Source organism: Cervus elaphus, chromosome 2, assembly GCF_910594005.1.
Source record: "Cervus elaphus chromosome 2, mCerEla1.1, whole genome shotgun sequence".
Classification (NCBI taxonomy): Eukaryota; Metazoa; Chordata; class Mammalia; order Artiodactyla; family Cervidae; genus Cervus; species Cervus elaphus.
In genome coordinates this window covers 31,278,294-31,291,812 of record NC_057816.1, presented here as the reverse complement: position 1 = coordinate 31,291,812, position 13,519 = coordinate 31,278,294, and the positions used below count along the sequence as shown (strand labels likewise).

The following is a 13,519-nucleotide window of genomic DNA, read 5'->3' as shown; positions in this document are numbered from 1 at the left end:
GATGACAGAGGATGAGATGGTTGGATGGCATTGCCAACTTGATGGACATCAGTTTGAGCAAGCTCTGGGAGTTGGTGAAGGCCAGGGAAGCCTGGTGTGCTGCAGTCCATAGGGTCACAAGTAGATGTACACGAGTAAACGACTGAACTGTACTGAAAGTAAACATAGTTCACTTTCTCGCATATCTTCTATAACTTATTGTACCCACCTATTTGTCTTTAATTGCTATTATTCTAGAACAACCAAATACTTTATATCAGCTGTATCACTAAACACACAATTTAGTTCAGTTTTTTCTTTCCATAAAAAGATTTCTTGGTAAAGAAGGTAGTTTGTTAACATACATTCCAGAACAATCTTGCCATATCACTCATTACTGGTAATGAATACCCTCATTCTAGCACGATACCTATAGTGGGAAATAATACACTCAAGAAAGGAGTCTTAGCACGAGGACTGAATTTTTGCCTGGAATTGTTCATGAACAGTTGGGTGTCACTTATCATTTCCCTGTTAGTTGAATCATTAGGCATGTAACATTCCTTTAAACTTCAGTTTTTCACGTTTAATAGAAAGTTTTGAGGTCAAGTTAAATAATGCATTTGAAGCTTTCTGCAAATTTTGTCTTATTGTTACTGTAGTCCAGCTTTAAGAAGGTTACCTTTCAGTGACTGCTGTCATGGACCTTTTATCATTTTATTTTCTTAAGTGGAATGACTGTTTATTTTGTGAAGAAGACAAGAAAATGGGTAGGTAGTGAGAGCTTCGGATGGGAACTTATGTCGTGTTTTATTTGTCTGTTTGTCTTATCTCCCTTTCTAAACTGTGCATGTCTTGAGAACATGATTTGTGTTTTATGAGCACATGATGCAAGTTGCTGAATGAATGATTGTCTTGTATATGGGGCTTAGTAGGCAGATATGTGTGTTATACTTATTTCTTCTCTCTCAGTGTTGTTGAAAATGTACAGTTAATGGCACTAATAATTTTACCAAAATACTTCAAGTAGCATCCACTGCTGTAAAACCAAGGCCAATGAGAGTGATTATAATTGCCTCAATAGACACCATCCACCCTATGGAGCTACAGCACAAATGGTGGTGCTAGTTGGTCAAAAGTTAATATAGGGCTTTTAAAATTTTCCATTACTTCTCAGGCTAAAGAATTTAAATTGTTTTGTTGTAATTCCAAGAACTTGGGCTATGTTATTTATTATACTGTAATAAGTTATATATTTATTATATCAGCCAAAGTTTAAAAGACAAATTTTTGATAATTATTTTGAATTATTCAGTTCCTGGTAATGGGCTCACTATCCTTAGAAGGCTGCTTCCTAGGAAATATATTATTTTTTTCAGTCTCTTTAGAAGCAGATATTGTTTTCTGAGGGTTTGGGGAGTCCTGCAATTGGAAAGGATGCAACAGCCCTATAGAACATTCAATTTTGTCTTGAGTTAATGTCAAAAAGCCTGATTCCCACATATTAAAAAACTACAGGAGTTATACAAGAGGCACAACTAACTTTACTGAAGTTTTATGTACTTTTCAAAAAAGAATTGTCATGACAAACGTTCATTATTACACCCCAAGACATTTTTTAAATCTTCTACTGCTAGATCAAGGATATTTCACTTCATTTAGATATTACTTACACAAATAGTTGTTATTGATAAAATTGGTATAGTAGGTTGATTGGGGACACCAAAAAAAAAAAAAAAATACAGTCACACCATAATCCCTAGAACCTGTGACAGTTATCATAAAGGCAAACGACGTGATTAAGTTAAGGATCTGGAAAGTAGGAGCTTATCCTGGATTGTTTGGGTGGACCCTAAATATAATCACATATTGTTGTAATGAAGAGACAAGGGGAGAATAGATGTACACATAAGAGTGACCAAACAGAGAAGGGAAGTGATGTAATCACGGAGGTAAGAATTGGAGTGATACGGCTATTAGCCAAAGAAGGCCAAGGCATGCCAGCAGTCACCTGAGGCTTGCAGAGACAAGAAACAGATTTCCTCCCAGAGCCAACAGGGTGAGCATGGGCCTGCCAACACCTTGATTTTAGACTTCTGGCTTCCAAACTGTGAGAGAATACATTTTTCTAAGATTACCATGTAATTCTTGAATTCAATACATTGGTCTGTCTTCTCTATAAGAGGCCCTTGTCTAAGGGGATTAGTCAGAGCATTCTGTTTCGTATGATTTGCCAAAACATTTCCTTTAAGTGGAGCTCTAGTTTAGCACAGCAGTTTATTTGGGGAGCTGCAAAACATCTAGTAAAATGTGTGTTTATTATTCATTTTTGATGTGACTGAAGAGGTTGGGCTTCCCAGGTGGCGCTAGTGGTAAAGAACCTGCCTGCCAATGCAGGAGACACAAGAGATGTGGGTTTGATCCCTGGGTCAGGAAGATCCCCTGGAGGAGGAAAGTATTTCCTCCATTCCAGTATTTTCCTCCAGGGACAGAGGAGTCTGGCTGGTTACAGTCCATAGGATCCAAAGAGTCAGACTCGACTGAAGTGACTTAGCATGAAGAGATTAAAAATCTTTTTCCCTGTAGCATTCTATAGTTGTGAGCCACCTGAAGAGCAAAAAACAATTATTTTAATAATCCCATATGTCCTAGAGAGAGCCATAATTTTGGCCAATTGAGCCAATTTGTTGTTTGGTAATGGACTTGGGATTCTATAAGAGAGTCTAGAAAAATTGCATAATTGACCTATTATTACCTTTTTTCATTTTTAAGTTTAACCAACAGTAAATAACATTAAACCAAGATTTGATTTAGGGGCATCCAAAAGATATGTTCCATATATGGACAGTTCTCAAATTATAGAAATGATGAGATTCTCCTTTGTTGATTAGGATAATGCAGTTGCTGTATTAAGAGTGTGATATTAGTGAATGGTAATATGAAAAAGAGAAAGTTAGTGTTTGGTAATTAATCAACTAGGCCTGGTGCACTGGGAAAACCCAGAAGGATCGGGTAGAGGGGGAGGTGGGAGGGGGGATCGGGATGGGGAATACATGTAAATCTATGGCTGATTCATGTCAATGTATGACAAAAACCACTACAATATTGTAAAGTAATTAGCCTCCAACTAAAAAAAAAAAATACTGGATATTTTAAGTTAGCAAGAGGGATTACATTGAATATGGTACCATAAAATAGAAAGAAGAACCTAGTGTAAGGTCTGAAGGTTATTAGGCTAGTTTTGCTAAGACTGCATGCTTTTCTAAGCCAAAGATAAAAAGCCTTGGATTCAGGGAATAGACATTATTAGGCAGACTTTTTGATGTATGTCAGGTTGTTAAATTAGTACCCTTGGACTATGGCCATCCATTTTACTTTCAAAAACAGATTTTGATGATCTGGAAGAAATATTTAGAGATTGCTAAAGGTCTTTTTTTTTCCTGTGTTTTGTGAGAATGGTTCTAAGATGTGTGTGTAAGTCAAGACTTGACTTACACAAACCTGTGTATTTCAAAAAAGCTTGCTACCTATACTCTCTAATATCCAGTTAATCCCAGAAATCATCTTAATTGTCTTTAGTATTTGATGATGGATAAGTTTGGTTAATTTGTAATCTCTCATTAAATTATGTCTCTCCTTAGCTAATATGTCATGACCTAGATCCAGGGGTTTGCAAACTATGGCCTGCTGTTCAGATGCAGCCCACTGACTATTTTTGTACAGCTTGTGAGCTCAGAATGGTTCTTGTATTTTTGAATGGTTGAAGGAGAATCAAAAGAATAATGTTTCCTGACATGTTAAAATTATATAAAACTTAAATTTTGATTTCCATAAATAAAATTTGATTGGAACATAGCCATGCTTATTCACTTACAAATTGTTTATGGCTGCGTTTGTCTTATAATAGAGTTGAATAGTTGTGACAGAGACTAACAAAACCAAAAATCTTTAGTGTATGGCCCTTCACAGAGCAAGTTTGCTGAATTCTGTATGATGAACTGTTATTTTGTGGAGTTAAAATTTCTCCTTAGAAACTGTGAGAATAGAATTACAGAGTCAGTCTTAGAATTTCAAGTTAGGTTACAAGATTACTGAATATCCTTAAGATCTTTTGTTTAAGACTTGAGAAAGTAGAGTGGGCCTTCTGTAAATGATAGAAACATAACTTTTCAGGTAAATTGTTGATTTTGCTCTGGTGAAAGCAATAAATAGTGGTTATCTTTATCAGCTGGAACATGAAAGAAAGTAAAGATAGAACCAAAGAGAGTACATACAGGTTAAGCAGTGCTAGAAAATGAGGTGTAACTCTTTGGTTAATAGCTGACAGATATTGGTAGAGGACCACCATCTCAGTTTTGGTGTTTTTAAAAAACATGTAAAATAGACATATTGCTTGGACTAATACAAGAGATAGTTAATCCTTGTTATATTGGCTTTCCTGGTGGCTCAGTAGTAAACAATCTGCCTGCCAGTATAGGAATGCTGGAGGCACGGGTTTGATCCCTGGGCTGGGAAGATCCCCTGGGAGAAGGAAAAGGCAACCCATTCTAATATTCTTGCCTGGGAAAACCCATGGACAGAGGAGCCTGGAGGGCTACAGTCCGTGGAGTCACAAAAGAGTCAGACATGACTTAGCAACTGAACAACCACAGCAAAATTGACTTAAATCTGCTCCAACTTCAGCATTAACAGGATTTTAGGCAACAGTGTCAATAGAGTCAATGTGAACTCTTAGCGAGTTTGACTCTAATTATTCTGCCTCTTTTCCCCTCAGGGATTCTGGTTTTTGTTGTTCAGTTGCTAAGTACCATGGATAATTATCTGATTATTTTTTAAACTCAGTATACTAATGTCCACAGATATAATTTGATAATGAGTATAGAATTTTCTGTGACTCCTGACAGTTATTTGTCTGTGGTGCATTTCTTTTGCTGGTTCTTTTTGCAAAGTAGATTCCTAACAATAAGAATATGCCGTAGAGAAGAAAGGAGTGTTCCTATGTCATTTATAGAAAAGGACATAGAAAAGGACTTAGGATTGTTAGAAAATACCGCTTCTTGGTTTTAGTACTCTGAGCAATCTGATTTTTTATGGTAGTGAGATTAATAATAAAGGTACCTATATCAACAAGAAAACTGTATTGCTGTTCATTGATACTTACATGCAGTTCTCATAATTGTCTGTTGAGTTGTATTGTTTCCCTCTAAGTGGTATCATTGGGCCGAATTTATAAATTTTCAGACTTCTAAACCAGTACAATACATTGGATCATTCGATGGCCCTTCTACTTGTAATTTTTCTAAGCATAGGCATAGAGAACCAAGGGTCTTTTAGTATTGTTTTGAAAATGTTCAACTTTATATTGGAGATAATCTAAACTGGCATTGTCCTGTTCCAGTTTATTTTTCTGAATAAGTCCGCCTGTTTTATATATTGGGTTGGCCAAAATATTTCTGTGATATGGAAAACCTGGAATGAACTTTTTGGCCAACCCAATATAAAAAAGAGGCTCAATTTACTTCAGATATTAGATCTACCTCATAATGCTGTTTAGAGATTACTGAAATCTAGTTTTAAACTTTTCTATTGATTAATCTCTATAGTTTTGCTATTTTGTATTTTTCATCCACTTTATCATTAAAGGCTTCAGTAATAAATGTTCTTGTATAGTGCATTTCTTGGAGAAGGCAACGGCACCCCACTCCAGTACTCTTGCCTGGAAAATCCCATGGACAGAGGAGCCTGGTAGGCTGCAGTCCATGAGGTCGCTAAGAGTCAGACACGACTGAGCGACTTCACTTTCACTTTTCACTTTCATGCGTTGGAGAAGGAAATGGCAACCCACTCCAGTGTTCTTGCCTGGAGAATCCCAGGGACGGGGGAGCCTGGTGGGCTGCCGTCTATGGGGTCGCACAGAGTCAGACACGACTGAAGTGACTTAGCAGCTGTGCATTTCTTTTTTTTTTTTTTTTAAACCCATTCCAGGACTTTGAAAAAATTATGCACAGCTGGGCTATTTAAATCCTTTCTTGATCTTTCCCATCCTGTTCTTTTAACAATTTTTTTTCCCCCACACAAAGTTCTAACAATTAAGTGAATCAATTGGTCTAGATCTGATAGAATCTAACAAAATCTTGTATTTCAAAGCAAATTTCTGTTTTCCTGAGGATTAAGAAAACCTTTAATTATAGACCTCAACTCAGATGTAGAAGGGTTTAATTCCACACTTACAATCTGCCTTAAGGTATAGCATGGGAACAGTGTTCAGTGTGATTGATTCTTTCTTGAGAAAATGGTGAGAAAGGACAGGTTGCTTAGGAAGTAAAGGAAGGAAAAGAAATAGGGTGAGAAGGAGAGAGAAGATAAAGTTGTATAGAGAAAAATATTATTTTAGTCTTGGGAATATGTGAGGTGTAGCTACTGTGTCCTTCTCCTGAGAGACAGTGTTTAATCACTGACTTTACACACAAATGATGTAAAATTGGCAAATGACAATGAAAGTACTTATATTAATATAGCTAATACATGTATGGACTGAGGAATAAAATGAAATGCTGTGTACAGCAAAGAAATTATGACAGTGCCTGCCATTAGGGAGCTGCCCTCCAGTAGAAGCAGTAGAGGGTGAGGGAACTGGTATGAATTGTGCAGTTCTCTGTGTACTGGACATGCTGCTAGACCTGGTAAATATAATGTAAATATTATATTTGATCTTCAAAATAATCCTAGAAATAACACATATTACTCTCCCCTTCTCCATCTTATATTAGGGTAATGAAAACTTAGACATTTTAAATAGTTTTACCAGTGTTACACAGCAAGAAGTACATGAAGCTAGGATTTGAATCTGATCTAGGATATATACAAATGACTAGAAGGCAGGATGAGACATACAATTACAAAGGCATAAAAATTGGTCACTGTGGTCTAACACTGTTGAAGTCTCTTTAGTTTAGGAGTGTGTAAGTGGACACTTCAGGAAGTTGGTAGCATTTTAACTGGGTTTTGCAGTTTGAGGGTAGGGTTTTAACAGGTGGATATGGTAAGGAAGACAAATGAGTTACAGCACTGGGATTGATTCCAATTCAGTCTGAAGACAAAGCCTACTTTCTTTCCATTACATACAACCTGAACAGTGAGAGTATGTGTGGGAAGCCAGTGTGACTGAAAAGGAACTATAATACTTTGAGGAGAGTTATAGAAAAAAAGATTGAAAAGGAAGTTTAAGACAAGAACATGAGGAGACCTTCAGTGCAAATACAACAATATAGATTAAATCAACAATATAGGTTCTACAATATAGAGTAAATCCTTCCAAATACCATGATTACCAATGGAGATTACATTTAATTTCTATCCTTGGCAACTGTTATCTCAGGACCAGTATTTCAGAGGGCCTGATGGGTGGGTTAAATGGTAATTGGTGTGGGGCTAAAAGCAGGAGAATTGGAAAATGCTTTTGATGGGAGCCAGTGTTTTCTCTTATGTGTTTTTAGATCAAACCATTTTTTGGTATGAAACCCTTATCAGAGGCTGATAGGGAAAGAGCAGGAAATCAGAAGATTCCAAAGCTAACTGAATTATTGGAACTTGCACAGAAGGAAAAGAAGTTTGTGATCTTTGATCTTAATGGCCCTGCACCGAATCATTCTCTCCGAGCTTTGTATGTCCGCCATGTAGTAAGCATAATCCTTGACTCTCAGATTGAGCAACGTCTGGTATGTCTATCTCAGTATTTATGGTAGAGGTTGGTGGGTGGGTCACATGTCCCACTACCATAGCAGTTGAATCTGACCTACCTTGTAGCTCTTCCTTGGGATCCTTAAATAATTTTGCTCCCTATAAAAATGAAGATGACTATTTTATACAGCTAGCTATATTTGGCAATCTAGGAATGACCCTGTTAAATTTGTATCAGTGGGGGAAAACACTGAGTCTATTTGTTATTCAAAGCCAAATGAAATGTCACCCCTCTGTTAAAAGGGAATATGTGTTTAATGGCTGTATGATGTGACCTGCACCATCACCAACATATATCTGTTAGAAAGGGCCTGGGCATGGGACACTTAAGACTTTGAGGACTTGGCTTTCATTAATAATACAGAAGGGACATCTGGTTCTTATTTGAGCAGAGATTTGTTCATCATATTTTTCAGAAGCTACTCTGCATTTGGGCAGTCATTCCAAATGTCAAATTCTCAGAATATGGAAGAATGCTATGAAAGAAACAAATAAGTGGGTTTTTTTGCAAATAGAACTATTTCCACAGATGAGTCATAATAGCCTTCCCTGTTGGCTGGAAATAACCTCTCACAAAGATGATTTTTAGTATCAGTCAGAGGAGGTGTTTATGATTCTAACCTTTCTTCCATGCCTACTTTACCTAGTGTGGTGACACGGAGGACCCTTGGTTCCACGATGTTAACTGGGAAAACTCAGCTCCAGAACAACCCTGGTGAAAGCCCCTTTATAAGAATTCATTAGACAGTATTAGCGAGGTTGACTCTTTCACCAAGGTCTAGAATCTCTCTGCTCCTTATAGACTGTTACCTATGCTGGAATGGGGCTCCTCCCATTCTATGTAGGATCTGTTTGTACCTAGACAGCTGATTATCCACTGAAAGACTTCCTGTTTCTCCTTACAGATTTTTTGGTTGCCAGCTTTTGAAAGGGAGTATGTCAAGAAAAAAGCTCCTGGTTTTCAGCAAGTGGGCCGGTTATTCTCTGTTGAACGCCTCACAAAAGAAAATATCACTAGAGTAAATGTTGACTATAAGAACTTGTTCTATAATGGGATGAGGTAAGTGTTTGACCACACTTTCCTCAGCACGGATTGCCTTACTTGCAGGAAATCTGCATCCCAGCCAAGCTACGTAGGTTCCTCCTCCCATCTCAGGATTTCCTTGTGTAGTTATCATTCTGGAATCCCCTGTTTCCATCTTCTTACCCTTCCCTCACTCTGTGCCAACAAACATTTATCCAAGTTACACTCTGTTCCTGGAACATGCTCTTCAGCCTCTTCTCCTTTATGCTTCAGTCTGTCATTCAGCACACGCTTCTGTGTGTTGGGTGTTTTTGTTGTTGTATAAAGTGATCACTGAAAAGTAAGAACTCGAAAAGTGGTTGATTTCCTTCTGCCATTACCAGATGGATTGAAGTACCTAGTAAATAACTTTGTAATCCAGATACCCAGATTTCTAATAGATATAATTTGAAACATAGTTAAATCATTATTAGAAAAACCCTTAAAACAGCCAAGCATGAGAAGAAACTGAAATTCTCAATCACCACATTTATAATTACATAATCGGAGACAGAGTTTTCAGGATTAAAAGCACCTGAGAATAAAATGGTAACTTTTTCAGATTTAATTATTGTTAGTCACTGCTTACATTAGTCCCTATATCATTGTTGTTCAGTCGCTAAGTCATATCTGACTCTTTGCGACCCCATGGAGTGCAGCATGCCAGGCTTCCCTGTCCTTCACTGTCTCCTGGTGTTTGCGAAAACTCGTGTCCATTAAGTCAGTGATGCCATCCAGCCTTCTCATCCTCTGTTACCCTCTTCTGCTGCCCTCAGTCTTTCCTAGCATCATTGTCTTTTCCATTGTGTCGGCTCTTTGCATCAGGTGGCCAAAGTATTGAAACTTTAACTTCAGCATCAATTCTTCCAGTGAATGTTCAGGTTGATTTCCTTTAGGATAGGGGCTTCCCTCATAGCTCAGTTGGTCAAGAATCCGCCTGCAATGCAGGGGACCCCGGTTCTATTTCTGAGTAGGAAAGATCCGCTGGAGAAGGGATAGGCTACCCACTCCAGTATTCTTGGCTTCCCTTGTAGCTCAGCTGATAAAGAATCCGCCTGCAATGTGGGAGACCTGGGTTTGATCCCTGGGTTGGGAAGATCCCCTGGAGAAGGGAAAGGCTACCCACTCCAGGGATCTGGCCTGGAGAATTCCATGGACTGTGTAGTCATGGGGTCACAAAGAGTGGGACACGACTGAGTGACTTTCACTTTCACTTTCCTTTAGGATTGACTAGTTTGATCTCCTTGTTGTCCAAGGGACTCTCAAGAACCTTTTCCAGCATCACAGTTTGAAGCATCAGTTCTTTGGCACTCAGCCTTCTTTATGGTCCAAGTCTCACATTCGTACGTGACTACTGGAAAAACCATAGCTTTAACTATACAGACCTTTGTTGGCAAAATGATGTCTCCGCTTTTTAATACGCTGTCTAGGTTTGTCATTGCTTGTCTTCCAAGGAGCAAGTGTCTTTTAATTTCATGACTACAGTCACCATCTGCAATGCTTTTGGAGCCCAATAAAATAAAATCAGTCTGTTTCCACTTTTTCCCCATCTATTTGTCATGAAGTGATGGGACAGGATACCATATTCTTAGTATTTTGAATGTTGAGTTTTAAGCTAGCTTTTTCACTCTCCTCTTTCACCCTCATCAAGAGGCTATTTAGTTCCAATTTATTTTCTGCCATTGGAGTGTGTCATCTGAATATCTGAGGTTGTTGATATTTTGTTCAGCAGTCTTGGTTCCTGCTTGTGCTTCATCCAGTCTGGCATTTTGCATGATGTTCTCTGCATATAAGTTAAATAAGCAGGATGACAGTATACAGTCTTGACGTGCCCTTTCCCAATTTGGAACCAGTCCATTGTTCCATGTCTGGTTCTAACTGTTGCTTCTTGACCCACATATAAGTTTCTCAGGAGGCAGGTTAGATGGTCTGGTATTCCCATCTCTTGAAGAATTTTCCACAGTTTTTTATGACTCCCACAGTCAAAGGCTTTAGCATAATCAATGAAGCAGAAGTAGATGTTTTTCTGGAATTCTCTTGCTTTTTCTATGATCCAGTGGATGTTGGCAATTTGATCTCTGTTTCCTCTGCCTTTTCTAAATGCAGCTTGTATATCTGAAAGTTCTTTTCAGATGATTCTAAATGCTTCAGAAACTGAACATATATATGTGTTTTGTCCAGATACACATACGTATTTCCATATCTCCAAAATCTCTTTGAGCTACAGAAATTCCTCTAGATTCATTTTTGTATCTCAAGTCATGAGCTAGGCTATTGGATTTACCTCTTTTCATGTTCTGGCTTTTCCAGTCTCTCTGGCTATGAGGGAGTTGATCATAAAATATATATATATATATTTTTTTTTCTTTCAGCATTAGAAAATTATATATGTTTTACCTCTCTTTCCTATTCAGAAGATTTCTCTTTGCCCAACTATTCCTCTGTTTTGAGTGTATGTCTCTTCCTTTCTACTTTTTATCAAAGAAAAAAGGACTCCAAGATGTTTTCTTTCTCTGCTAATCATAATTTAGATTAATCTGGTAGTCAAAAAGTAATTATAATAACTTTCACTTACTGAGCCTTTATTATGTGTCAAGTTCTGTTGGTTGATCACAGGCTCTTTTTTAAATTCTGGCTTACCCATCAGCTAAACATGTGACTTTGGACAAGTTTTAATAATCAGTTTTCTCATTTGTAATTTAAGGATAACAATAACCTCATGGAATGGTTAAAAGATTAAGTGATACTCTACATATATGCACAGAGCAAAATGATAGGCAAATGTATGAACACAGTAAATATTACCTGTTGTTTCATCATCACCATCGTTACATGCTGTGCCCTATAAATTAGCATCACCCCCCATGTTTCAAATGAGGAATCTTGTCTCTAAAGAGGAAAAGTTCAGGGAGGTTAGGTGTTAATATTTCCCCAAAGTCCATACAGTTGGTTAGTGGGGGACCACACTGAGGTTTAAATATAGGTTTGACAGATTCCCCAGTGTTAATTCTTTTAGTAGCAATTTTTAAAAGTTATTCCTTGGCCATAGTTACATGGGAATAGTATCAGCTGGCATCAGACTTTAAGAGGAATCAGTCATATCCTGAGTCCTATTAGAAAATCAAGTGGCCTAATCAAACTTAAAAGCTTTTGTCCAGCAAAGGAAACCATAAAGAAAGAAAAATGACAACCTACAGACTGGGAAAAAATAATCACAAATGATTCCAACAGGGGCTGGCTTAATTTCCAAAATATACAACTAGTTTAAGTTGGTTAATAGTCTTTTAAAGTATTTTATCCTGCATTTTCCTCCTGCTTTTTCTGTGGCGTTAACACAAAGCATTAGGTTGCAGATCAAACTCATACACATCAGAGAACTTACTCTTAAGTTTTATTATTAATTTCAGAGATGCAAAAGGCAGTCAGGAGGCTCAGACGAAGCAAGCAGAGGTCAGGGACGTTGATTTCAACTTTGCAGGTTTCTTGCCTTATTGGACACATACCCTATGGCCCACAGTGATAGATATAGGCTCCAAATGTGTTTTTACAGGGTTATTTCACTTTGAAGGAGAACATTTGAGTTACAAAACATCTGCATTTAATACTCCCAGAGAATTTCATAGCTTTTGTGACCTTGCCCAAGGACCCATACCTCATAAATCCACATTCTGTATTTATTTACAAAATGTGTAATAAAAAGTAATCAACCAGGAACATCCATTAAAGAACATATTCTATTATAAAGACCTTTCTTTCTAGCAAATATTATTGTTCTATTTAGAAAATATGTAGATATCATGTTGACAAGGAGATTAGACCATGTCTTCTGCCGTCTTCCTTTTGGGAGCAACCTCTTCAGTCAGAGAGAAATTAAGGGCTCCCTGTGCCTCATCTGTCAGTTATAGAAAAGGGGATGTAATATTTCCAGCTGACTGTTGATTTCTGTATTTCTCCCTTTTGCTGTGTTTGTTGTTGTTATTGTGATTGTTGTGGTGGTTTGGCTTCTCATATTTTAAACTCTTTTTTTTAAGGTGTATTTGCATTTAGAATTGTTAGATTTTTTCCATGGATTTATTCCCATCCTTTCATTATGAAATGTCCCTTCTCTCTGGTTATAATTCTTGCCTAAAGATTGCTTTTATTAATATTGCCACACTGGCTTTCTTATAATTAGTGTTTCTGTGGCATTTCTGTTTTTGTTCTTTGTCTTTGAACTGCTTTGTGTCTTTATATTTAAAGTACATCTCTTTCTCAAAGACTTAGAGAACAAACTTATGGTTGCCGGGGGCAAAGATGGGGGAAGGGATAGTTAGGGAATTTAGGATGAACATGTCCATACTGCTATATTGGAAATGCATAAGCAGCAAGGACTTCCTGTATAGCACATGGAACTCTGCTTAGTGTTATGTGGTGTCTTGAACCTTCCGGTCAGGACGGGAGTTTGGGGAGAGTGGATACATGTATAGATGTGGCTGAGTCCCTTTGCCGTTCACCTGATACCATCACAGCATTGCTCATCAGCTGTACCCAAATGCAAAAGGAAAAGGTTTTAAAAAGTAAGGTGTATCTCTGATAAAGGGAAAGTAAAAGTTGCTCAGTTGTGTCTGACTCTTTGCGACCCCACGGACTATACAGTCCATGGATTTCTCCAGGCCAGAATCCTGGAGTGGGTAACCTTTCCCTTCTCCAGGGGATCTTCCCAACCCAGGGATCATAGCTAGGTCTCCCACATTGCAG

The 13,519-nt window shown here is 37.8% G+C and overlaps 1 protein-coding gene across 1 annotated transcript in view; it reads left to right on the top strand.

The window, feature by feature from the left end:
- LOC122676088 (glycerophosphodiester phosphodiesterase domain-containing protein 4-like) overlaps nt 1–13,519 on the top strand; it is a 126,435-nt gene that overhangs the window by 87,746 nt on the left and 25,170 nt on the right. Inside the window, exons 13-14 of the mRNA XM_043875418.1 lie at nt 7,476–7,697; nt 8,625–8,779. Coding sequence (XP_043731353.1) covers nt 7,476–7,697; nt 8,625–8,779 — 377 coding nt within the window. The remainder of the gene's footprint in view (nt 1–7,475; nt 7,698–8,624; nt 8,780–13,519) is intronic.